We start from the raw sequence: 24,295 nt of genomic DNA, 5'->3' as shown, positions 1-24,295 counted from the left end.
GCTAGGTATCAGAAGTCAAAAAAGCTGACATTTTATTTTGCCCTCATCCTTTCTCCAAAGATTGTAAAGTTTCCAGGGGAATGTGTGAAAAGGTTATTGGAAGTTGACAGATGAGCTTATTTTGAAATAAAATGAAGTCAGTGGCATTACTGAAAGAAAGTTACAAAATTTACCCAGACACAATCATCTTGAGCTACTTTCCTTTTTTTTTTTTTTTTTGAAACACAAACAGCAGGAGGTTGAATCAAGGCCACTACATCTTTGAATTCCTGCATTCAGAATCACTTCCTCTATACAGTGTGCCCCTCCAAAGTCTAAGCCTCTATACACCTCATGCCAAATATCCAAATGTCCTTCACTGCTATTGCTACAACACAATCCCCAATTTTTGAAGATTTAAGAGACATTTATAAACACTCAAGTACTCATTAACAGTCTCAGAATAAAAATGAGAAATGACAGACCACACCTTACAGACGTGTTGAAAGACCATTCATATTGCCAAATCACTTCGTGCAACGAGGAGCTCCACCTACCTTGTTGTGCTCATACTTGTATGGGATCTTGAGTGTGTCCATGGCTCTGATCATGGCCTGCATGGCCGTGAAGATGTTCTGATATACCAGTTTGGTGAAGCCCCTTTTGTCTTCGTCAGAGTATCCTGACCCATGGATGATTCTCATCTGCTTGATAAATGTACTCTTGCCACTCTCTCCTGTCCCTGAAATACAGATAACAGCAGCACATTAAACTACAACATCTTCATGTTAGATGACAATGCTACTAGACACAGTGGCTTGGATGTGATGACTCCAAAAGGCCCCTAGAGAAAGAATCACTACAAGTGGAAATGCTATCTGTGATGCACACTTGGCAAGACTAGCCTAGAGCCATTTCCATGGCTGATGAGTTCAAAAAGTAAAAAGACCACACACACCCCCCAAAACAAAACCCTGTCATCCCTGGAAGTCACTCAGCATGGAATTTCGATAGGGATTTTTAACCATGTATAAGGAAACAATGACAACAGCATTTTTAATGTAATGAAAACATGATAAAACTCTTCCCTAGAAAATACCTGAATTGCTTCCAGGACACTGGTTTTAATCAGGTTATGGTTGGGGGAAGGACAATACACTTGCACAGATGTTAATTCAAAGAAATAAAAGGCCTCCAAATGTCTCTGTATTTTCTCTAATTCTGGAATGGAATGTAGGGAAAGTACCTTACCCTGGTAAGATACAACTAAGAGTCATTCTCTACGCAGCAAGTACCCGCCCCCGTACTTATGGGGGGGCACGCTAGCTAGCTACATTATTCCAAGGAATCACTTAATTCTGGCCCTCTTCCCCGTGCCCATCCGTGATAATGTGGCAGTGAAATGTATTATTACTGGATTTATTTTCTTCTACGCCATCTCACCTTTCCCACCTTCAGTACAATCCCTGAAGGTAATCCCTAACAGTACGCACGCCTATCAGAAGAAACAAAGATGAAAATGTTAAGTCTTACTCTCAATATACTTACATCCTACAACAAAAGTAATTATTATGAATCTAAAGACCTCATTTTTCTAAATAGAAATGCCTTTTAAAATATGTCTTCATTCCCTTCAAATTTGCTTGAGATTTTCAAGACAGTAAATATCTCTGCTTCCCTCAACAATGTGAAAAAAAATCACAATCTGGATATTGCACATGAAAGCACAAAATAAAACAGGACTCAGTCTTTAATGCCCTTACTTCTCAGCGAGGGGGCGGGATTAAGCAAACGAAGGAAAAAGGGAATAAAGGGAAAAGAGGAAGTTAACAACTAAAATCTAGTAATACTGCTGAGGAAAACAGACCAGACACAAGCAGACCCCACACCGAGGAGGTTCAGGAGGCAGTTTAGTATACTGGTAGGCTTGACTGGGATTCCTCCTCAGAGCAGTCCTGGCTGGCGGGGTCCTAGGGCTTTCAAGGGGAAGGCAAGCAGGGAGGTACAAAAGTAGACTTGGTGCATTATGACTGGAGGATCAGGTTGCTAAGGCAGTTTAGACATTTCGGGTTGTATCGTAAGCCCACCAGGCATCCAACGCATGGGCTACACAGAGACAGAGCCCATGCTTGGCATTTGTCTCTAGTCAGCAAGCCCCTGTATGTGGTCCACATGCCGGGCATCACAAGACGCAGATGCCAAGTGAGAGCAGAATACACAGCCAACAAAAGAATGTAGAGGAAGTAAGAGGGAAGAAGCAAGAAAGCAAAAACCAACTTCAAAGGAAAATATTTCCCTGTTGTCAAAAACACACCCAGGGATCCTTCTCTATCTTCTCATCTTGGTTGGGTCTGAGTTTCATCAACAGCTTTCTGTCCTCAGGGGCCAAAAAGCAGGAGAAAGAGGGAGGACGTGTACTCTCTCAGCTCCCTTCCTGCAGCGCAGTGCAGACACCTGTGATCCTTTCCCAGGGCCACAGCACCACCTGGGAGCACCTCCACAGGGCCACCCTCTCCAAGTGCCAGCAACTGCTTCTCCTTTGGCCTGGCCCTCTCCACCCGGAACTGCCTGTCTGCCCACACCTCTGTAAACAGTCCATCCTGCACTCTCCTCCATCACCCAGCAGGTATGTGCCCCGTGTACCCTGCTGAACTCTGAGTAATGTTAAACACCAAAAAGAACGCAGGGAAGGATTAAGAAGATGAAGGACATCAAGGGAGGGTTTGGTTTCTTTGTCCTGTGTCTTTCTGTTTATAAACTTCCTTACAAAGCATTCTCTAACTTACAGAGTGAACTCTACAATAACTCACTGATACGACACTCTTCTAGACATGATCCGCAATCAGCAGGTGTCACCCAGCTAAAAAGTAACACCCAAACCAGAATCCAGGACTGCTAGCTCTGGCTCAACAGACACGGTACTTTTGTATATATGTCTCTGTCTCTCTCTCTCTCTCTCTCTCTCTCTCTCTCTCTCTCTCTCACACACACACACAGCCCTAATCTCAACAGGTAAAAGATACAGCAGTTTGTGTCTCCAGATTATACCCTCTTATAAATGAAAGAACTTTGTATTCAACTCTTTTATGCTTTGCCAGGTATACTGAAATACACTGTCGATTTATTCTCAAAATCTGTGCCCCAGAGAAGAAAAAGGTTGGATAATGTCTCAACGAGGCAGGGGAGCGCAAGCCTATGATCCTACACTTGGGAGAATGGAACAGAATCATAAGTTGGAGGTCAGCATGAACCTGCAACCAGCAAGACCCTGTCTCATAAAAATGTGCCAGCCTGGCTGCAACTATACCAACTTTTATCCATTTAACCAAATTTCAGTTTCTCAGTAGCACTGTAAGGAAGATTCATTTTGAATCCTGGTACTCTCTCCCGATGGATCGGCCATGCTTCCCAAGTAAATTTCATTCATCAGTTTCATGCTCTCCTATTTTATTATACAAAACTGCAACTGCACATAACTAAAAATAAAAGCAAAGCTTCAGGTAAGAGAATAATCTGTGTGCTGCACATACTGCAAGTAGAATGAAAGTAGTAAATTAAAGTATTATTCCACACTAAACTTGAACTTAAAACAAAATGAAAGTATATGGACTAAACAATCCAAAGAACAAGCAGTTCGACTTCTTCAGTACCGTCCTATCATGGAGACAAACGAATTATCCGTACCAACTATGTACGCCAAATCTCATGTCTTTTCGTTTTTTAGAATCGAAGTGGTTATTTTATTGATCTACTCCTGATTACTATAAAAATGTGGTACAATCAAAAAAACAAAATTGCTCTTGAATTATGTAAAATGATGTTTCCTAAAGCCAGGTGAAAAATACAAGACTTTACAAGACTCTTTCTACTAATAGACTGCTTTGTGAATTCAGTGATGGTTAATGTCTCTTCACAGAATAGAGTAACAAAAGCACAAACAACTCTGAGCGATGTAAAGGAATACAACTCTTTTCCAAGACCACTGGCACAACGAAATCTGACAGAAAATGTTTCAGGGAGGGGGCAGACCCTAATTTTGCTAATTTGAAAATATCTCAAATCAAGTCATTTAACAACTTTAACAAGCAAATCAACACACAAAAGGGTGTGAATCCACAAAACCCCTACTCTCTCCCCTTCAACAGTTTCTACACTATAGCTTTAAGATGTAGTTATTGGTACCTTCAGACAAGTACTCTGCGTCTTTTTATCTTAGCTTAACGAAATACCTATTATTCATTTAAGAATAATGATATTCGGGCCAGGGATTTTTAGCTCAGTGGGTGAGCGCCTGCTTGGCAAGTGCAAGGTTGTGATTTTGATCCCTGGTACTAAAAAAAAAAAAAAAAAAAGAATAATGCTATTAAAAGATTACGTCACCTGGCCTGTATCACTGACTGTGAAAGATATTTTCCTGCATCAGGATACAGCACGGAGAGCAATCCCAATCATTTCACATCTCTCCCATCAATACAAACATTAAATATAAATGTAACATCCTATAACGGAGTCCATTACATTGTAAGCTGTTAGAATACCTATTAGACACATGATCTGATGCTCACGCTTTCAGCTTTCTTTGCCAAGATTTTTCAATACAACAGGATTCCCACATACAGGTGCTGCCACAAATTTACACAAAGTATCTAAACATTCACATCCACTACTTTGTTCACTTGCAGGATATAATCTGTAAATAGTTTTGTCCAAAAGAATTGTTTTAAACTCAATTATTAGATATCTCTTTCTTTTGTTCCAATATTGGGAACTGCAGCCAGGCCTTCACACTGATTTATATATCCAGTCCTTTCTAATTTTTCTGAGACAAGGTCTTGTTAAGTTGTGCCCACTGGGCCCAGACTGAGCTGTAACTTTGCTAATCCTCCTGCCTCAGCCTCCCAAAGCGCCCATATTACAAATCTGTGCCGCCACACCCAGCTGTGTATCCTTTTAACGGCAATGAGTTAGCATCTGTTTTTGAAAACAGTCATGGGCTCACTGACTCCTCTGGCACTTAAACTGGCTCCTTGGACTTCTTCTTCCAACAAGAGCTGCCAAGGACAATCCACACATGCAGGAGCACAAGTGAATACCCTAAAACACCAACTCCTACCATCTCCACTCTGAAGAACTCCAGTGCCCCATTTTCATACAGAGGTCCTGGAAAACAAGCCCTGCTGCTACCAGGAAACCAAGGTTCCACCTGGTTCATCCTCTCCTACAAGAAACAGGAAAACACCTGAACAAGGCCTCCCACAGGCCGAGGAAGCCCACACTCCTCCCTGTTTTTAGGCTCCCAGGAAAGCAGTTACAAAAAGTGTGGTGTTTCAGATTGTACAACGAATGTATGCATTTCACCCTGCAAGGGCCTTTCAGGACTATGGAGTATGTGCACGCACTGCCCAACCATCAGAAATTAGAACTGGAAGTCATCAGTGCATGGGAAGGCACACCAAAGCCCCGCCCACCCTCTTGATTGGCCATCACCAGATGATGTACAGAGCGAATAAACTCAAGTCTCATGGAGATCAACTGCAATCGTAATTTCAGGTCTGCTGGTTTAGGCCAAGAGTTTGAAACAGGGAATCTTTGCACAACCAAAGCTGAATTTGGGCTACTTCCATATAAACTTGGTTATAGTAGAACCAGATATTTCCAGGACAGATTTCCTATCCACAAACACACCATTAACCCATACCTGAAAACAGTGAGATAAAAGTGATTTAAAACACTGAGTCAAGCAAAATTCTATGTTTTCCACATCCCAAGTTACATCTACTTTACTTTTTTTGTTTTTTAGTTTTTTGATACTGGTCTTGCCGTGTCCAGCCTGGCCTCAAACGTGTGGCAAGCCTCCCGAGTGCTGGAATTACAGGTGTCTGCCATCACACTGGCCCAGGTTATAACTACTTTAAATACCCATACATTCTACAATATGCACTTCTGCTCCACCTAGGAAAACTGCATTTGAAACTGAACAGTGAGGAGACCAAAGCCACCACAGCCACTCCTTTTTAAGGGACTGTCCACTGAAAGCAAGAACACTTAGCCCTTTATCCCCAGCGTTATCTGACATAGTTTTAAAAATGTAGCAGAGAAATTAACTGACTGCCATCTGTGAGCAAAAAACTGAAAATGACAGGGAACTCAGTAGTAACTGGAACTGTTAACAATAATTTATTCAGCTGAGTGCAGTGGCTCACACATATATCTCAGCTACCAAGGAGGCCGAGGCAAGAGAAACCAGCATGCTGGGCAAATTAGCAAAACCTTCTCTCAACTTACAAAAAAGAAAAGATATGCAGTTTGGTGACTGAAAACAAAAACCAAAAACCTCATTCAGTGAAACTGTTATTAAGCTACCGACAAGAAAATGTAATGAAAATTCAATTAGGAATTGAGAAAGACCATAGTTTCAAAAGTGGTTAAAGCCTCCTACAAAAGTTAACTGTTCCGCCCCAGTTACTCAAAAGTGCAAAGCTTTTTCTGAACGTATGCATGGCAAACACTTGTGCACTAAAAGTTAAAATCACCTGGCTGCACAGCCTTCTGAACGCACTGAAAACCATGAATGTGTACCCTTGTAAATGGTGAGCTTTATGGCACATGAATCGTATCTCAATTTTTTTTATTTTAAAAACTAACACCAGTACAGTGTGGCAAAAAACATAGTTTCCACAAATTTTCACACAAACACTTTCAGGAAGAGATTTTGTACCGTAGGAATACACGTTCACTGTCTTTTGCCTCTGGTGTATTTCAGAGGGAAAAACTTAGAACCCCCAAAACCACACAAACTGTGCAGGGCCCAGGAAGACAGAAGCCAGGTCATCCCTCCTATGAATCCACAGAAGCCATGCTGGGTCTGGGAGGAGCACATCATAAATCCAGTTCACCATTCTGGTGAGCTGTACAAACCATGCAGGACATAGGAAGAGAGAAGCCAGATTGCCTCTCTGTGAGCCAACCAGTGCACAGGCTAAGAATCAAGAACCTTTCCCACCCTCCCTCAGTAAGCACCTGGCTGATTCAGAGGACAGGCTGAGTTGACAGCAACTAAGGTACAGGAACAACTGAATGCCTGTGTTGTTTGCTTGACTTTGCAGGCCTAAGGTTGGAAGTCTGAGCACCTCCGAGGAGGGTAACATACGCAACATAGCAAATATGGGGAATTTCCTTTTGTCTTTTGAAATTCAGTATTGTTCTCACTGCTTTGTTTTTGTTCCAATTTACTGTTTTGTGTTGTTCAATGTTGAGTGGTTTTCTTGTTTTATTTCACTTTACTATGTCTGATGGAATGGACAACTATTGTGAAGATAACAAGATATATTATGGTAGCCACTGTTGATTTCCTGTTACCCTATATCAAATTTCTGTACCACTGTCACTGCTCTGTTTGGATTGGCTTCTTACCATGTTTGTTTGGATTTTATCCCCTTTAAAAAAAAAAAAAAAAAAAAAAAAAAAAACTTAGAACCCCCAAACTCACTGATTTAAACAAGGAAGGAGGGCAGTAGTTCACTCAAGGCATTGGCTGGTAGACAGTGAGGAAGAAAATGTACTAGAACCTAACAAGGTCAGATCTGTATCTGTCCAGGGAGGCTGATCTCGTGTCTCTTATACTCCACTAAAGTCTAAAATGTTGATTACAGGAAACCTCCAAAATTTCAACATTTGAATATTCCCAACTCCTTTTCTAAAAAAATGTATTTTTTAATTCTTAATCAAAATTCAAGCTGGAACAATATCATATTATTTTTTACTTACCATATTGCAATAATCATTCCATGACACTAATATTCTTCAGAAATGATTAATAACAAAGTCTGAATGGCTTTCACAAGGAGATGGGAGAATTGAACAATTCCGTTGGCATAACACTGTGAATATTTCTAATTATTTGCTTGTATAAATAATGCTGTTAACCACCTCCAAACAAAAATATTTTCCTGAATGTCTACTTCCCTAGGAAAGCATCATAGAAATGTGATGAAGTCCCAGAGTGTCACTTTCTGTGACACCTCTAACCATCCTACAGTTGTTTCCAGCTGACCTCATTCACCAGGCCCTTTTCTCAGCAGACTGTTAAAAACATTTTAAATACCTGCACTTTGAGAGATGAAACCAAATTATTATAATTTATCTTTACTGTGAAAAGAAACCTCTTCCTCCTCCTCCTTCTCCTCCTCTTCCTCCTCCTCCTCCTCCTCCTCCTCCTTTCCTCCCATCCCCTGCCTTGGAGACAGGGTCTCATTATGTAGTGTAGGCTGGTCTAGAACTCATGGTGATCTCCTGCCTCAGCCTCCTGGGTGCTAGAGTTGCAGGCATGTGCCACCATACCTGGCCATTTTTCATACTTTTCTTGTCTGCTGGAATTGCTTCTAAACTCATCTTCACTTCAACAATTGCATAAGGACTCACTGTTTTCCTTACTTTTTTGAATGATTTTATTTTCAAAAAGAAATTAATGCTTATTTACAAATATTATTCCTACTATTTTCATCTGTTGATAACCTGGTGCATATATTTATAATCTGCATTGCACCAAGTTCACTCATCTATATTTTTCTCTGCCAAACTGAGAAGGGAAGGAGCATAAGCACAGAGCCAGGGACCAAGTCACTGAAGTCTGCAGGGCATTCCAGTAATCCATGCAGCCTGGGAATCCAGACCAGGTGGGCAGCAGGACAGAGAAGTGGTATCTGCTGGTTCGATGGGTAAGATCCGGGCAGCAAGGGAAGAAAATGAAACAGGCAGCATGTCTAAATTCTGGGCTGCTATCACATTCTGGCCTATCGTATTCTTAAAAGAGCCTGGAAGAGGAAAGAGTTCAGGAGAGCACACTTAGCTTGAAATATGTATTCACCCCCAAAAGCACTTCTGTCCACCGCACTGGGTCTGCTGCACAAACACGAAGGACACCCATGAAACAAAGGATGCAACTGTGTCCGACACTCTTGGACAAAGGCAAGGACACGGCCATGACTGAGCCTCTGTGTTAATGGATGAGTCCCTGCAGACTATAAAACCGGGGTTAGGATTTCACTTCCCATGAGCTACAACTAGAGAAGGAAGACATGATGTTTTTTTAGCCTGTAAGTCTCTCGTCTCTGTTTCTCTGTCTCTGTCATTCTCTCTCATACACACACACACACACACACACACACACCTACAAAGTGGCACCACCATTACATACACATTTCTTTAGAGAAAACTGGAACTTGGCTAAAGATTATTTGGAATGTATCATGAAATTATAAAAACATCAAGTTATGATAGTAACTTTTAAAGAAATAACCCTTCTAGTAAATATGTACCCACAGAAATTAACATTTTTTTCAAAGAAAAACTAGGATGCAGATGACCCAGATTCTTAGATCACACATAAGCTACATATTTTAAAAACAGTTCTAAGTGGAAAATGATGGAACGCACTTTGGGAAGCAATGTGCAGGCCTCATTAAATCAGTGGATACAACCTTAGAATAGAAAGGTTGACGGGCCGCTGTCCTTATCTCTCCCAGAGAGCACAAATCTGTAATGGAAGAAAAGAGCCAAGATGGATCAAGAATGGTATTTCTCCACCCTGGTTCACGTTTATTGGAAGATCATTCCTGGCAGATGTGTAGTGCAGAAACAGTGGCAGCTGGGGAAGGGCCTCCCAGCCCTGTCCCACAGAGACAACCACCCGTGCACTGCACTACACCAAGGCCGCTGAGTGCTGAGGGGGCAAACGGGCTCATAGCCTCAGTGTCCTTGCCAGCCTTCAGATATTGGAACTGCTTTCCATCTCTGTGGGGCACTATGTAGCCCTAAAAGCCATCAATTATACTTTTCATGAGGAAAATTTCACCTCTTATTTACTATAGATGCAAATGCAAACTCAAATGAAATGACTGAAATCTGCAGTAGTCTTCTTTCAAAGTTAGTATGTTGTGGTTTTCCTTTTATTCCCATGGCTCTTAAACTTTGAGCCTGTAAAATTAATCACCTGTTGTGCCACACAGGAATTAAGGTGCTGTTAGGAATAAGCCAAGTACCGCTCCCCTTCAAAGAAGCAGGGAGCTGGGAGGTCATGCAAAATACACAGATTTTCACACTGAAGAAAGTCGCACGTTTTCTGAGCTAGTATCACCCCCAAACGATGTCAAATAACGACACCAAGAATACTAAGAAGAACGTGTGCATGCTCCAAATCTGCCAATAGTCATAAAATCAGCAAAGGATGTGAAAGAACATGCTGCAGAAGTTATTAAATCTAGTCTTACAGCGCAGATACCTAAGAGACTTCTAGAAAACCATCGCTCCTGTAAGATCTGAGATTTAGTTAAAATGAAAACTAAATGTTCCCATTAAATAAAAAAGGGAAAAGCCTAACTAAAACACACATACGCACAAGCCAAACCTATGCATTCTTTACGTGTGTGAATTGTCTCTTGCTCATCACAAACAACAGTACCTTCCCCAAGGGTCTCCTAAGAAATCCTCAGTCTCAACATTTCCAAATGGCTATTTTCGGACAATCCAGTAACTCAGCCATGCAGAAATACATTAGGAAATTATTTAAGTTCTCACCTGTAAGAATTTTTAATATTCAAATTTTCTAAAAAGCCCAAAACATTTGCCACTGTATGTATGAGGGAAGTGGTCCTTTGTTGTCAATGCTCAGGGACTTTAAAGACAGGTACACAAAATGATTCAGATTGTAACTGCTTCACAGCATCCCACAATGCTTCTTGTGCATCCATTTACATGTGCTGTCTGAAGCAAGAGGGGCAACATCTGGTGCCACCAACGAATGTCAAAACAATTTCCCTAGGCAGTTAAAAATTTCATCAATTTAAATTTTGTCCTGCACTGTATTTTGCCTGTCTGATGTCCACATGTTTCTCCATCGTTTAACTCAGTGATAGTAACTAATACCCAGCAGAATGACAACAGAGCAGGGCTGTCCCCATTCAGGGTTTCCAGAAATAGGGTGATCAACCTAAGCCATAAGCTGTGCCACCTTCTTCACGCTTAACTAATTGCACATCAAACTATGCCTTCTTCTGTCAAAGAAAATACTCTTTGCTCAGGAGTATGGTATCTAAAATGTATAATCAATCAGCAGGGAGAAACCAAGAAAGGAAAGTCTGATAACCAGATCTGATCCTTGATGAAGTAAAACTAAAGAAAGTGCATTGGCACAATTTACTAATGTTTAGCAAGGTTTACACGTAAGATAGCTTCCTATCACCTGACTGATAAAGGGGTACCTGAAACCAATTACTGTCTTAATTTAAACTGAGTTTCTCCTTTTGCTCCAGGACACGAGGAAGGATCCATGAAACAAAAACTAGCATTAACAGGGCGAGAGATCATAATCCAAAAGAACACATGGTTCTTGGAACAGATCTTGGTTTAGACCACATGACCAAAAAGTGCTATCCAAATTACGACAGTATATACACAGATATTTTATAAACTAACTTGATAATATGTCATTATACATTTGAATCTATGTAAGAAAAGTGGATTTTGGGTGAGCCAGGGGACCAACTGTCTTATATGCAAACTTTTCCCTGAAATGTTTCATCACAGAAATGCAGAAAAGTATTATGCATATAATGAAAACCATGTGTCACATACACTGTGATCATTTCTTAAGTAAATCCTGAAGTTCACAGAAATTCAATCAAGTGAAAGTAAAAGACATTTTTAAAAAATTTTAAAAAGGAAATGTAGAATCAGTAGGCCTTGTTAAGTGGAGAAGTATTTCTCACAGGATTTGTAGAGTATCACACACACACACACACACACACACACACACACACACAAGTGCACACAGCTATAGAAAGACTTCAAAACCTGAAAACCAGCCTAACATCGATACTAAAATAATGACCTGCCTATCCTGTGGTCTAGCTACAGCCAGAAACACGGTTCTCGGTGTACTCACCATCACTTTGTGTGAAAACATGTGAGTACAGTACATATCACACAGAGTAACTACCACAAAATCCTCAATCTTCCCTAAACAGGTGCGGGAGAATGAAGAGATAGAAAACTCCCCCTGACTGTGTAGGTGTTATTTATCATTTACAGATATCACAGGGAATTTATAAAGTATGGGCGATTAATTTTTTAAATGTATTACTGAGAAGTAATTCAGAACATAATGCACCCATTTAAAATGTAAACTCTATGATTTTAGTTTATTTACAGATACATTCAAGCATCACCACAATCAATTCAGAACACATTGAGAACATGAAGGACAGATAACAGCAGCTATGGAGTCTCTGAGATAGCCAGCTCAGAATCCAGGAATGGTGCAGTATGAGGAGTCCTAAGCAAGGGGAGATATACCCTGCCGACCCAGGAACAAACTAAGCTGAGAGAAACCAACTGGAAATGCAATCCCGGTGCTATAATCGAAACAGATAAAATGTCAGTGCCAAAGCTAGAACCTGTGCCTCTGGAAACCGCGATTTGAATTTCCTGCCGCTGCTGCTGCGTCTGAATTGGCACAGCAGGGACAGAGACGTGAAAGCTCTGAGAGCGAGAATAAGCAAATGGCGTTGAGAGCAGGACTGGTGGGGAGCCCTGCATCGACCTGCGGTGAGTGAGAAGAATGGGGACCCTTCCATAGACTAGGAGGATCCAACAGAGGACATTCTGGGACCAGGCAGGCTAGCAGGAACAGGATGCTGCAGTGACTTTAGTCGCATATTCCCCTCTCAAGCGGGATTGGTGGGGAGCGCTTGGCCTTGGTGACGCTGCGGACTAAGACTCAGTAGGCTAGCTCAAACCAGGTTCCAGCAACTGGAGGTGCACTCCAGCAATGAAGCATTCAGTAGGTTGACTGACCTGGAGGGGCGGGCCCAGCATAGGCTGCCCAGGTCTGTGTCTCCCTAGTACACTGCAGTGGGCGGGAACATCTCGCCAGTGCGATTCAAACAAACTATAACCGACAAAGAAAGAAAATGGGCCTCGTATATACGCCACTGGAAGGAACAAAAAATATGAGAAGAGGAGGCAACAAGAAAGGGTCCTCGGCCCCCAATCCTGAGAACACTGACCCAGGGAAGGTAAAGGCAAAGGAGAATGAGGACAGAAAACATGCAATATCAGACACGGCACCAATAGACATAAAGCGATATCTCCGGAGCCTCATAGACGAGTTCAAAAGTGAAGTATTTAACAAAGCAAAGCAAGATATAAGTAGAATAGTTAGAGAAATGCTAAGCAGCGCCCAAGAAAAAACAGATGGTGGAATGGAAGAACAAAAAAAAAAGGGAAGAATTGTTTGATGCAGAAAATAGAAAAAATATAGAATACGTGAAACAGGTTCAAAGAGATTACCAGGAAACTAAAAACTATTGAAAGCTGGCTTAACAGCTTGAAAGAAACTAAGGACAGATATCTGAATTGGAGGACAGATTTGTAATGGGGGAGCATGAAATGAAAAACTTCTTAAAAATAACAAGGAAACAACAACAATAATACAAAGGCTAGAAGATGATAAGAGGATCTATAACTTAAGAATTAAGAACGTAAGAGAAGAAGTAGGGACACAAACAAATGGACTACAAAGGCTATTCACAGAAATAATCCAGGAGAATTTCCCTAATTTAGCAAAAGGTAAACAGGACCCCAGCCACCTACAACCCAAACAGAGCTACACCCAGGCATATAATAATCAAAATTCCAGAAATCCAGTATAAGAACAGAACATTAAAAGCCGTCAGAGACAAAAAACAGATCACTTACAAGAGAACACCCATCAGTATTACAGCAGACTTCTCGGCACAAACCATCAAATCACAAACAGCGTGGGGGGAAATAATTCAAGCTTTGAAAGATAATAACCTCCAGCCAAAATTGATATATCCTGCACAACTGTCCCTAGAAATTGATGGAAAAACAAGGTGCTTCCAGGATAAAGAGGAACTAGGGGAATTTGCAACCACCAATTCAACTCTACAGAGAATACTGCAGGACATTCTAAAAAAGAAAAATACCAAGATTCCAGAAACAGTGGCAGAGAGATCACAATGAATGGAGCAGAAAGCAAAATGAAGAAGACAAACTGACAACTAATGACAGAAAAAGAGCTCAATAGAAATGAGGCAGAGAAGGTTGGATGGTAGGAACAGCTATTTTGGAAAAAACAAGACATCATAATAGCTAGTGCTATTTAATATTTAATATCATCTTGTTTTGAAGTTCCATCAAGCTTTTGTTCTTCTGTCTCCATCGGTCTTAACATGTTGAATCTTATTGGATTTTATTATACGTGATAATATAACAAAAACTTTTATAGACAAGGAGATTATACAGAAACCATTGTTCATTTTCGGTTAGTTGATTCTAAATACCCTGTAATACTGTCATTCTCTTGAATAGTTTTACATTGTCTTGATATGTTTGATGCTACAGTGTACGAAGTTATACTCAAAGATTTCAAGGAAAGAGACACTATAGTAACTACTTTTATGTAGGGATATCTTGTGGTGAAACACTATTTATTTTGCTTAAATGGTTATGTTTTGACCTGTACTGTTTTGTTATGCCTCTTTTATCCCAATCTCCATTTTTTATTATTTATTTTTTCATTTTTATCTTTTTAATTAAGGAAAAAAATAAATAAAAAATAGCAGGATATAATATAGTAACCCAATTTGATTTCCTATTAACTTGATTTGAAATCCAGTATTGCTCTCACCATCTTGTTTTGACTGATTTTCCTCTATTCTGTTTTGCTTGATAGTACCAAGTTGGAGAGTATAGGCAACAACTGTGAAGACAGTAAGATTCATTATGACGCCCATTCTGGTTTGACTATTATCTTCCTTTGAAGTCCTGTAATGTCTCCAATGTTTTGGTTTTACTGGTTTTGTTCTTCACTGTTTTGTTCAATTTTATGATAACTGATGATATAGGCAATTCTTTTTAAGATAGCAAGAGGCATTATGGTAACCATTGTTGATCACCTTGTATTTTGTTTTACATTATATATTATGTCCATCCTTTTGATTTGACTGACTCTGTTTTGTTATGTCACATTTGGTTTTACTCTCTTCAAAAAAAGTAGTAAGATCCCTGGGAGTAATAAAACCTAAAATGTGTGTGTAATTGTCATTGTACAAAAGAGAGGAAAACAAAGTGCTCTAAAGGATATAACTGCATGTATATTTAAGTGTATAAGATAGAGTTTTGTTGGATCACTGAACTGTTTATAGTCTCACTTTTTGAATGCCCACTTTTTGTGCTTTAATTTTGTAACTTGAACAACTATTTCTAAGACGACAATATGTAATCTATTAACTAGTGATTTCTTACTGTTTATTTTTTCTGAAGTTCCGTGTAACTTGTACGCTTTTTGTTTTTTTTTTTTTCTTTTTCTCCTTAAATAAAATTTTAAAAAAAATTAGAACACATTCATCAATGAAATTTCTAACAAGCTGTCAAATAGCTAACCAGTTAAAGTACAGGATTGCCACACTAAATCAGCTTGCCACTAAATGGATTCCCTCTCCTTGTGGTTTTAAAATATGTTTCACATGACAGCTTTGATGCAGTTGCTGTGTTCTTTATCCACTTAATACGTGCCAGGATTTGGATATAATTCAACAGCCTATTAGGTGTGTGAAAGTTTTTGAACAAGTGACTTCATTCTAGGAATCCACTAAGAAGATAACAGCATAGCATGCATATATAGCTCAATTTTGTGAAGGAGACAGAACAAAGAAACAGGTACAAAGAAAGTTTCTATTAAAAAAAAAAAAAAAAAAGAAAAGAAAAGAAAAAAGAAAGAAAGTAAGTTCCTGCAAAGGTCCAGGCAGGAGGAAGAGCCTGAATTTGTGAGATGAAAATGGCCAAGGAAAATCTTAACACTCAAAAGACAGAACAGGTAGGTTGTGGCTATAGTTTGTGATGAAACAGAAAGAAAAGAGAACACCAGAGCTCGAACTGGGAGTCACAGGAAACGGGAGAGCCTTCAGCTTAATCCAGAAGTTCCAGAAGGAAAGTCTGGTGTCGAGGTGAAGCTGCTGAGCCAGTTTCTAATGTCCTGTGTTAGTAAGTACATTCATTTGCAGGATACAGAGGCCAGAAACATGGTTCTAGAAATCTTCCTCCTCAGGCAATGGAAAAAAAACACTGCTCAGTAAGTAGGCACCACTCACTGAATGTTAAAGGTAGGGGTTGAAAGCACATCTCATGTTAATTGATAAAGGTTTCAGAAGCAGAGTAGGGAGTGGCGGGAACCAGAGAGCTAGGCTTGAGACAACCCAAGGTCTCTGTCTCAGACAGCACTGCTGAGACCAAAAGGGAGCCATTCCACTACCCTGGGAGAGCACAATCAAGTCAGTCCTGCCTTCCAGAGTCCCTTGTGTCTTCCACACTCTGCTTCACTCCTCTCACACGCCATTCCCGGCCACTGTTCTCTACAGCAGAGCTCCCAGGAGTACATTTCCAAACTGTTAATCCATGCAATGGCTACGCTGAGTCATGTGCCTTCAGTATGAGTGAAAAACTAGGATTTTACACCACATAAACTAAATGTTTCTTCAAATCTCTGAGGAATATTTCAGTCATCTTAATGAAAGTTATTTATTTTTACTAATGTTAACTAAGATGCTGGAGAAGTACAAATGTCTCAAACTCCTGCTGAATGTAAAGTCTTACAATTTTATCACTTTAGGACACAGATATTGTCCCAAACACTAAACAGGATCCCTTCTTTTTTCTCCCATAACCCCAGAAACCGGTAGCCTACACTATAAAATGATTAATCATAATAAATAACTTGAGGGGAAAAATCGCTATAAAACATAAATTTCAACCTAGTTTCTAGCTGGGTTATTATTCTATCCAACAAGAATTAATTAAGTCTTCAGAATCAATATATTATGCTATAAGAATATGTTATACTTATCTCATTATTCTGAGGCATGGCTACTGAAATCTTTTGCATTATAAAAATACAAAACTAGTCTAATGGTTCTTTTTAGAATTTAATTAGCAGATTTTCCCAGTTCTACTGGAAACATCTTCGCCCATCAAAAATAATACAAAATAGTGTGGCCTACTTGATCTGTCCTTCTCCCACATTTTTAAAAAACAGATCAAAAATGCTTTTGATTGGGTTCCTGCCTGCATATGATATCTTGACAGTTAAAGATTAGGATGATCATATACTCTATCACTCATACTGGGTAACTATTAAAAATAAATAAAGCTAGTAAAAGGAGTAGTATTAAAACAAGTATGACAGAAACGGGCACAGCAGTGCGTGCCCCAGTACTCTGAGACTGCAAATCTGAGCCCAGCCTGAGCAAACTTAGCGCCTCATGGAGGGAGGAGGGGAAGGAGGGAAGGAAGAGGGGGCAAAGGAGTAGCTCTGTGCAGAGACCCTGAGTTCAATCACTACCACCACCAAAACCCCCAACAAATTTTAAAAAATTAAGAAGACGTGCAAACAATGATAATCCTAGATAAAAGACATAAACATGTACAGAGGAGATAAAATACCCCCAAAATGACCCAGATCCTAGACTAGCACCTTTAAGGTCTTAAAGGGAATGTAAAGAAAGGAATTCACATCACAGTCCGTGCCCTTCTTTAGATAACATCTTATTATTTGTTCATAAAAGGAGTCTAACTCAACATAGGCCATTTTATAAAAGTATTAGTACACACGATAGTTCTACAGAAATGAGAAAAGAGACCCTTTGTGTAAGCTCATTCTGTGAAAGTAATTCTGAAGCTCCCAAACTCACAACAAACAGTATTTACAAAAAACTAGAATGAGTTAACTGTTAAGTGAGATGGAAAAAAAAAATTTGAAAACTGTTGTTTTTTTAAAACTTCCCAATACGGAAAAGCGCAGTTAGGAAAAAAAAAATTCTAATAAACCAATTTTAAAATAATTTAACCTCATTAGGTATTAAAAGAATTATAAATCCAAATAGTGATTATAAATTATTTTTCACTTATTAAATTGGTAAACATTTTTTAAATAATCATATTTAAGATTCTGAAATCCAGGAAAAAAATCTTGCATCCGAAATGAGAGTGAAGGAAATTCAAATAGCTATATTGCTTATTCAGCAATAGTCATAGGATCTCACAATAAGGTATGCATTCTTGCTCGAGCAATTCTACTCTTAGCAACTTTTTAATAAGAAAATAGTCACATATTTTTGTAAACATGATAGTCACCTATTTTGTGGGTACTTTAAAACATTAAAAAATGAAAACCTAAACAATCATCAACTGAGAATGATAAGCAGTATCCATATGTTGGGAGACAAGAAAAACAATTTCTCACATTTAGCTAAATATGAAAATGTTTATGCTGTATTGTCAAGTGGAAAGAATTATGTAAACATCATACCAGTTCTCAAAGAAGTACACACATACACACAATTACATAGAAAAATGTAGGGTGGAAGGATTTATAATCCAGTTTTAAAACTGATTACCTCTGGTGATAGGTTGAGTAACTTTCTTTTCCTATTGCCTGTATCTTCCCAATTTAAAAAAAAAAAAAAATGAAAAGATACTACTTTGTAAAATGAAAAAAATTATTAAAACAAGACTGAAAAACACCCTTCAACCACCTAGAAGTTTTCAGATCGCAGACACAAAGGCAGAAACAGAGCTGAAAGGTCACAGCCTGTGAGTCAGAAGTCCACTAAATACAGGAAGCTTACAGCTCTACTTGGACTTCCCAGAAATCCTATCTCATGAAGAAAAAAGGAAGGTAAAATATACCAAAAAATCTCAAGTGATGGTTAAGTATATATTGTAAGGAGTGACTACTCCTGTAAGCCGTATGTAATCTGCCTGCTTAGCACACTTCTTATCAATTCTGCAATGACCACTCCACTTTGTGGGTACTGCGATGCAACTGCAAATGGCTAGCTAGACAGAACACAAAATGAAGCAGTATGCTGGATTAAAATCATAGCCTTCACATTATCAGCCCCTGTTCTAATCCAAGAGGACAAAAAATCCAAGAAGAAATCTCAAAGGTTTCCTAGGAAACTCATCAGGAAGGGAAGAGAAGGGAAAGGGAGGGGAGGGAAGAGGAGACCTCCATTAAATGTACTACTGATAAATCTGTGACCTCAAGACCTAGAACACAGTGGAGATTAAAAGAGGTTGGTCAATAATTATCTGCTCCCTCAAACTATGCAAACAAAACTTTCGAAAGTATTTTTTTAAAAAACTTGAAATTTACCAAAATGCTATCAATAGCTGTTTGGGTTTTTAAAATCCACATAATGTTATTATTTCTTTATATTATGCCAATTTTCTAATGAGGATTTGTTCAATCTTAAGCAATCCTTACAAACCTCAAGATATCTATTGCACTGGAACTCAGTTACTAGCCACCTGGCTCTGTGACTGTGAATGGCTCAGTTCACATATCTGGATTTCAGTTTTCTCCAGCTTTTTTTTATCACTGAAATAGCTGGCCATGCGGCTGAACACACTGAACGTGTCTGCCACAACTGCAGGTACAGCTTCGAGACTGATGACTTTTGGTGTACAGGAACCGTATTTATGAATAAAATGCACTGTAGAAGCTCTACCAGTTCCAGTTAGCACAGAGGGTTCTAAGGGCAATGTTTGACTTTAGAACCCAATGGGGAAGAGCTTAGGTAAAAATGGAGTTTCCTGGAGTCTGTCACATAAGCCATATCAATTACCACATCTTACCCTGAGGCAATGATCTAACTCATTTACAGTGATGCAGAGAGAAATTTGTCCTGCTTTTCTGACACCAATTTAGCTTGCCCAATGTGAAATTAGCTGTAAAGTACAGTCAAAGGAGCAAAGTACATAAAATACCATACTATGATTCCATGATTACCTGCTTTCAATGGGTATGACAAGAACACATGCATAATTCAAGTATTCAAGGCTCAAATATTGTATCAAGCATCCAGTTTCACATAAATCAGAACATGGCAAAAGAGGCAGGATCATTTGGTTTGGGTGAATTTTTAGTCCCAGAAGGCAAGGGGTTTGGCCTACCACAAGGAAGAATTCAGCAAGGCAGCTGGGGAAGAACAAAATTCTGTCTGTCAGCCTTCCAGTTCCTTCTGAGTCTTCACAGTGGGACTTCCTTATTTGTCTAAAGTATTGTAAATTCCGAGAATATCAGGCACACCCATACTTAAATGTAAGCACAAAAACACACTGCAAAGCCAAATATAAATTGGTTCTGGGGCTATTAATTGGGAACTATCAGATAAGGCTAATTTTCTATTACATGTTTAAAGTGGAACCTTCACAAAAGAGATAAGCACATTTTCATGAAAATCTATTTGGCAACTTTGAACAGTTAGCACTCAAAAATTGGCCATAAAGTTGCTTTATTCAAAACGTAAGAAAATAAGTACAAAACAGAAAACAGATTTTCTTAAATTCCACACTGTTTTGTTACCGCTAAACTAATTTTACTGCTTTAGATCATGCTTATCTGGGTTATGGTTATATGGAAAACCTCAAACAAAACTACCCTCCATATTTTATGCAGGTGGCTTTTCAAGAAGTGTAAAGTGTTTATGAGGAAGACAGAAAAGGCTCCCTTGCTTTGGAAAAATGGTTTTAAATGCTTAATTACCTAGGTTTAGAGGTAAGCTGCATCCTCGGTAATGAAAAATCCACTTAGGGGAAAAAATGGTTGCCCTAATTATACACAAATGATCTAATTAAACTGTCATTCACAACTCATTAAAGCTATTAATAAATTGGGAAATGTTAATAAGACAGTTAAGTTTATAGAACTATTAAAGTCTATTAAACATAAACACAGCCCAGCACTGGTGGCAAAATTTCCTTAAGAACATGAACTGTAGAGCTCCTCTCCAAAAGCGCCATCTCCACACTTCCCCTAAAAGCTCCAGGAGGCCCAGCTCTGCAGGTATAAATGAGGAAATAAGGTCTATCAACCTCAGTGAACTGCCTAAGCCGACACCCCCACTGAATCCCCCCCTTTACACAGTTTCCACACATCCTGAACACATTTCTCAGGGCAGAGAGAGCATGCTTGCGTGCCTTGATGCAATCACAAGAGGAAGAGGACCTGCACATCATTCCTGGAGCAGTTCACAGAACAACACATTAGAAGGAATCTCAGAGTATTAAAAAGAGGCAGTTAACAAAACAGAGAGAGAATCACAAAATACTAAATAGTGACGGTACCACTTGGAGTACCACTTGGAGTAACAACCAAGCTCTCAGTTCATACTGTAAGGACTGAAGAGGTAGAAATGAAAGAAAACAGAAAATGTTATGAAATCTGATGGTTTTAGAAAGAGTTCCTACAACTTCAAAGTAAACAAAATGTCCTTATTAGTAACCTACCTGTGGATAAAAGAAACTTTGGCTTAAGACAACATAACATCATCAACCAAAATACAGAACCAGTAAAGGACTGATTGAGAATAAGCAGAACCAACTTCTTTTCCAATGTTCTCCAGAAAGCCTGCACTTTTTTTTAAAGTTCCACATTTAGAAGCCCCCAAAATACCTAGCAGAACATGCCCCTCAAAACCAGGTCATGCTGTAGTAGCCTGACCCCCACAGACCCACGTTCAAACAGACTGAAAACCCCCTGCGCCATCACTGGCCTCTGCAAAGCCCTGTGCCTCAGGGCTGAGCACTTGCCTGGCATGCCGGAGTCCCCAGGTTCAACCCGCAGAAGGTGTCTCCCAACAAAACAAAGAAAACTTACAAAGTCAGTGCTTACAAATAGGTAGAGCCCTGGGTCTCAGTCACTAACTGTACAGCTTTGAAAAGCCTCTCTAGTCTCTCCCATCAGCATCAATTATCTTCATCATTTACAAAATAAAAATGACGCCTATTTTTTAAAGTTTGTTTGCAGACAGAAGGTGAGGTCCTCAGCTGAGTAACCACCACATGGTTAAATTGTATTTAACTCCTGTCAGCCATGGTAAATAAAGACATCCACCTGCCATCTCTAGGCCACGACTCCTCCCTCAGATACTAGCCAGGCACTTTCAAGTGCCCAGTGGGTTTCTCTTCAACTTCTTATTTCCTTTCCCCCACATATCATTCTCTGCTGGCAAGGCCTCCCTCATTCCTGTCCTTTCAGGCTGGCCAACTCCCCTAAGGCTGGCTGCTCCCTCAATGTCTATTATGTGATTACATTTAGATTATAATTACTTATGCAATGAGAAAGATTTATTTCCTGGAATGGGAGAGGACCAGCCTGCTAGGGCTATTTCTACTGAGGGGCAAGGAGTGCGTGCAGCTCAGTGTCCCCACCTCCTGGGGGAGAGTGTGGGAAGCCGCCTATGATGGCGCCCATTTCCTGCTTCCGGGTTCTTCCCGGCCTGAACAAGCCCGCCAAATTGTCATATCTGCCCAGTTACCCGTGACGCTAGCCTATCAGCTTGTTAGGCGCGCTTCTCTGTGATTGGATACTGCTTCCCCTTATAAGAGGTTGTTCCTGCCCCCAACGGCGGAAGAGGAATCAACGTTGAGGGTGGCGGACCTTGTTAGGTCCGGTTCGCTGTACGTAATAAAGTTTGAGAGCTGATCCTGCTCGAGTTTGGTCTCCTGTCTCCCGTGGCTCCGGTCATCTGGTGGCCCATACGGGGAATAAAAGACTCAGCGACGTGCCTCTTCGGCCGGGAGGTGCGATTGCTGTCGCCTGCGGTACGACGGAGGACCTGGCCCAATGACAACGGAAGGCCGCGAGCGCCTCTTCTCTTCACCCTGATCAGCTACGTGAGATACAGCGGTTCCCGGGACAGGTGAGTACTGGGTCACCTGGGTTGGGTGGACGCACCTAACAGATTTTGAGCGCCACACGAGTGGACGCCGGTTTTTTTTTTTTTCTTCTTTTCTTTTCCCTTTACATCTGTTTTGCTTTCGCTTCGCTAATACAGCCCGACAGGCTTTTGAGCTCGATCAGAATGCTCAGAGGAGCCCGGAGCCACTGCCGATTGTGGGTCTCCGGAGGACCCTCAGGGCTCTAATTCTGATTCAGATTTGAAAGGCTCAGAAGAGGAGGTCGTCTTTGCTAAGCATGACCCTCCTACACCGTTAAAAGAGGAACTTAGGGCTCAAAAAGATAAAAAGGGGAACCAAACACCCACGATCACCCCCTTCAGGGCGCCAGGCCCCACTAAGCCCTTCCGCCCTTTGGCAAGTTCGCGAATTCAGGGCTCGGGAAGATAGCACCGCCGTGGCCGGAAGAGGAGTTGCTCCCTGGGCTGCCACCACAACCTATGGCACCGCCCTGGTTAGAGAGAGAGCTATTTCCTGGGTTGCCTTCTGCGCCCCCATCTGGGGAGGGAGGAGGACGTTCCTTCCACCAGAAGGTATGGTCGCGGCTTCCCTTTGAGTGTTCCAGTCTCCATGCATTCCCGGTACAAGTAAGAGGCAGGGGAGGAGGAGGATATTATGAGCCCTTAGAAATTAAACAACTTAAAGCTATCAAGGACGCAGTTTCAGCTTATGGGCCCAATGCGCCATTTACCATGGCGCTTTTAGAGACAAAAACCTAAAAAAAGGGCCACCCATGCTATTAATCATTGTCTTGCAGCCTGGGCTGCTTGGGGAAAGCCCAATATATTAAAAACAGACAATGGTCCTGCTTACACCAGCAAAACTTTTGTAACATTCTGTCAACAAATGGATGTTGTCCTTAAGCATGGCATTCCATATAACCCTCAAGGACAAGGCATCATTAAACGGACACATCGGACACTCAAGGGTGTCTTACAAAAGCAAAAAGAGGGGATAGGCCACGGCCCAACGCCCAAAGGAAGAATATCATTGGCACTCTTTACCACAATCATTCCCCTGCCATGGAACATAGCAATCCGTCCCCAACCGACAAAGGGCTGGTTAGATGGAAAGATGTCCTTACAGGACAATGGATGGGCCCGGATCCAGTGGTTAGCTGGACCCGAGGTGCGGTTTGTGTTTTCCCACAGGAACCAGGCTGCGAACCGCTGTGGGTCCCGGAAAGATTGACGCGAGCAGGAAACTCCCCACCAGTTCCTGATAAAGCACAGGAGGATAAGCCCGCGGACACAAGTCAACTCGACCCTTCTGGGACCGACGCTCAGCGCCCGAGACCATCTACAAACTAAAATGTCTGGTTTGGAGCTTTTTCTATTCTGTGGGTTCCTATTAATCACCCCTGTTCGCACAAATTTGACCAACACTGTTAAAAATATGACAGCTTGGCTGCAAGACACCTACCTACCTAAGTTTCACAATTTGTCCCTCATAGTCGGTCAGGAACTTGACAATATGGACGGTATCCAACTAGGTT

At 40.6% G+C, this 24,295-nt stretch overlaps 1 protein-coding gene across 1 annotated transcript in view; it reads right to left on the bottom strand.

Annotated features, from left to right (window-relative positions):
• Gnaq (G protein subunit alpha q) overlaps positions 1 to 24,295 on the bottom strand; it is a 283,318-nt gene that overhangs the window by 183,694 nt on the left and 75,329 nt on the right. Inside the window, exon 2 of the mRNA XM_063249535.1 lies at positions 537 to 721. Within this exon, the coding sequence (XP_063105605.1) occupies positions 537 to 721 (185 nt within the window). The remainder of the gene's footprint in view (positions 1 to 536; positions 722 to 24,295) is intronic.

The sequence above is a fragment of the Cavia porcellus genome, unplaced genomic scaffold (genome assembly GCF_034190915.1).
Source record: "Cavia porcellus strain 051 isolate PalLab524CR breed Dunkin Hartley unplaced genomic scaffold, mCavPor4.1 scaffold_1, whole genome shotgun sequence".
In the NCBI taxonomy this organism is placed as follows: Eukaryota; Metazoa; Chordata; class Mammalia; order Rodentia; family Caviidae; genus Cavia; species Cavia porcellus.
This window is presented reverse-complemented; position numbering and strand designations above follow the sequence as displayed.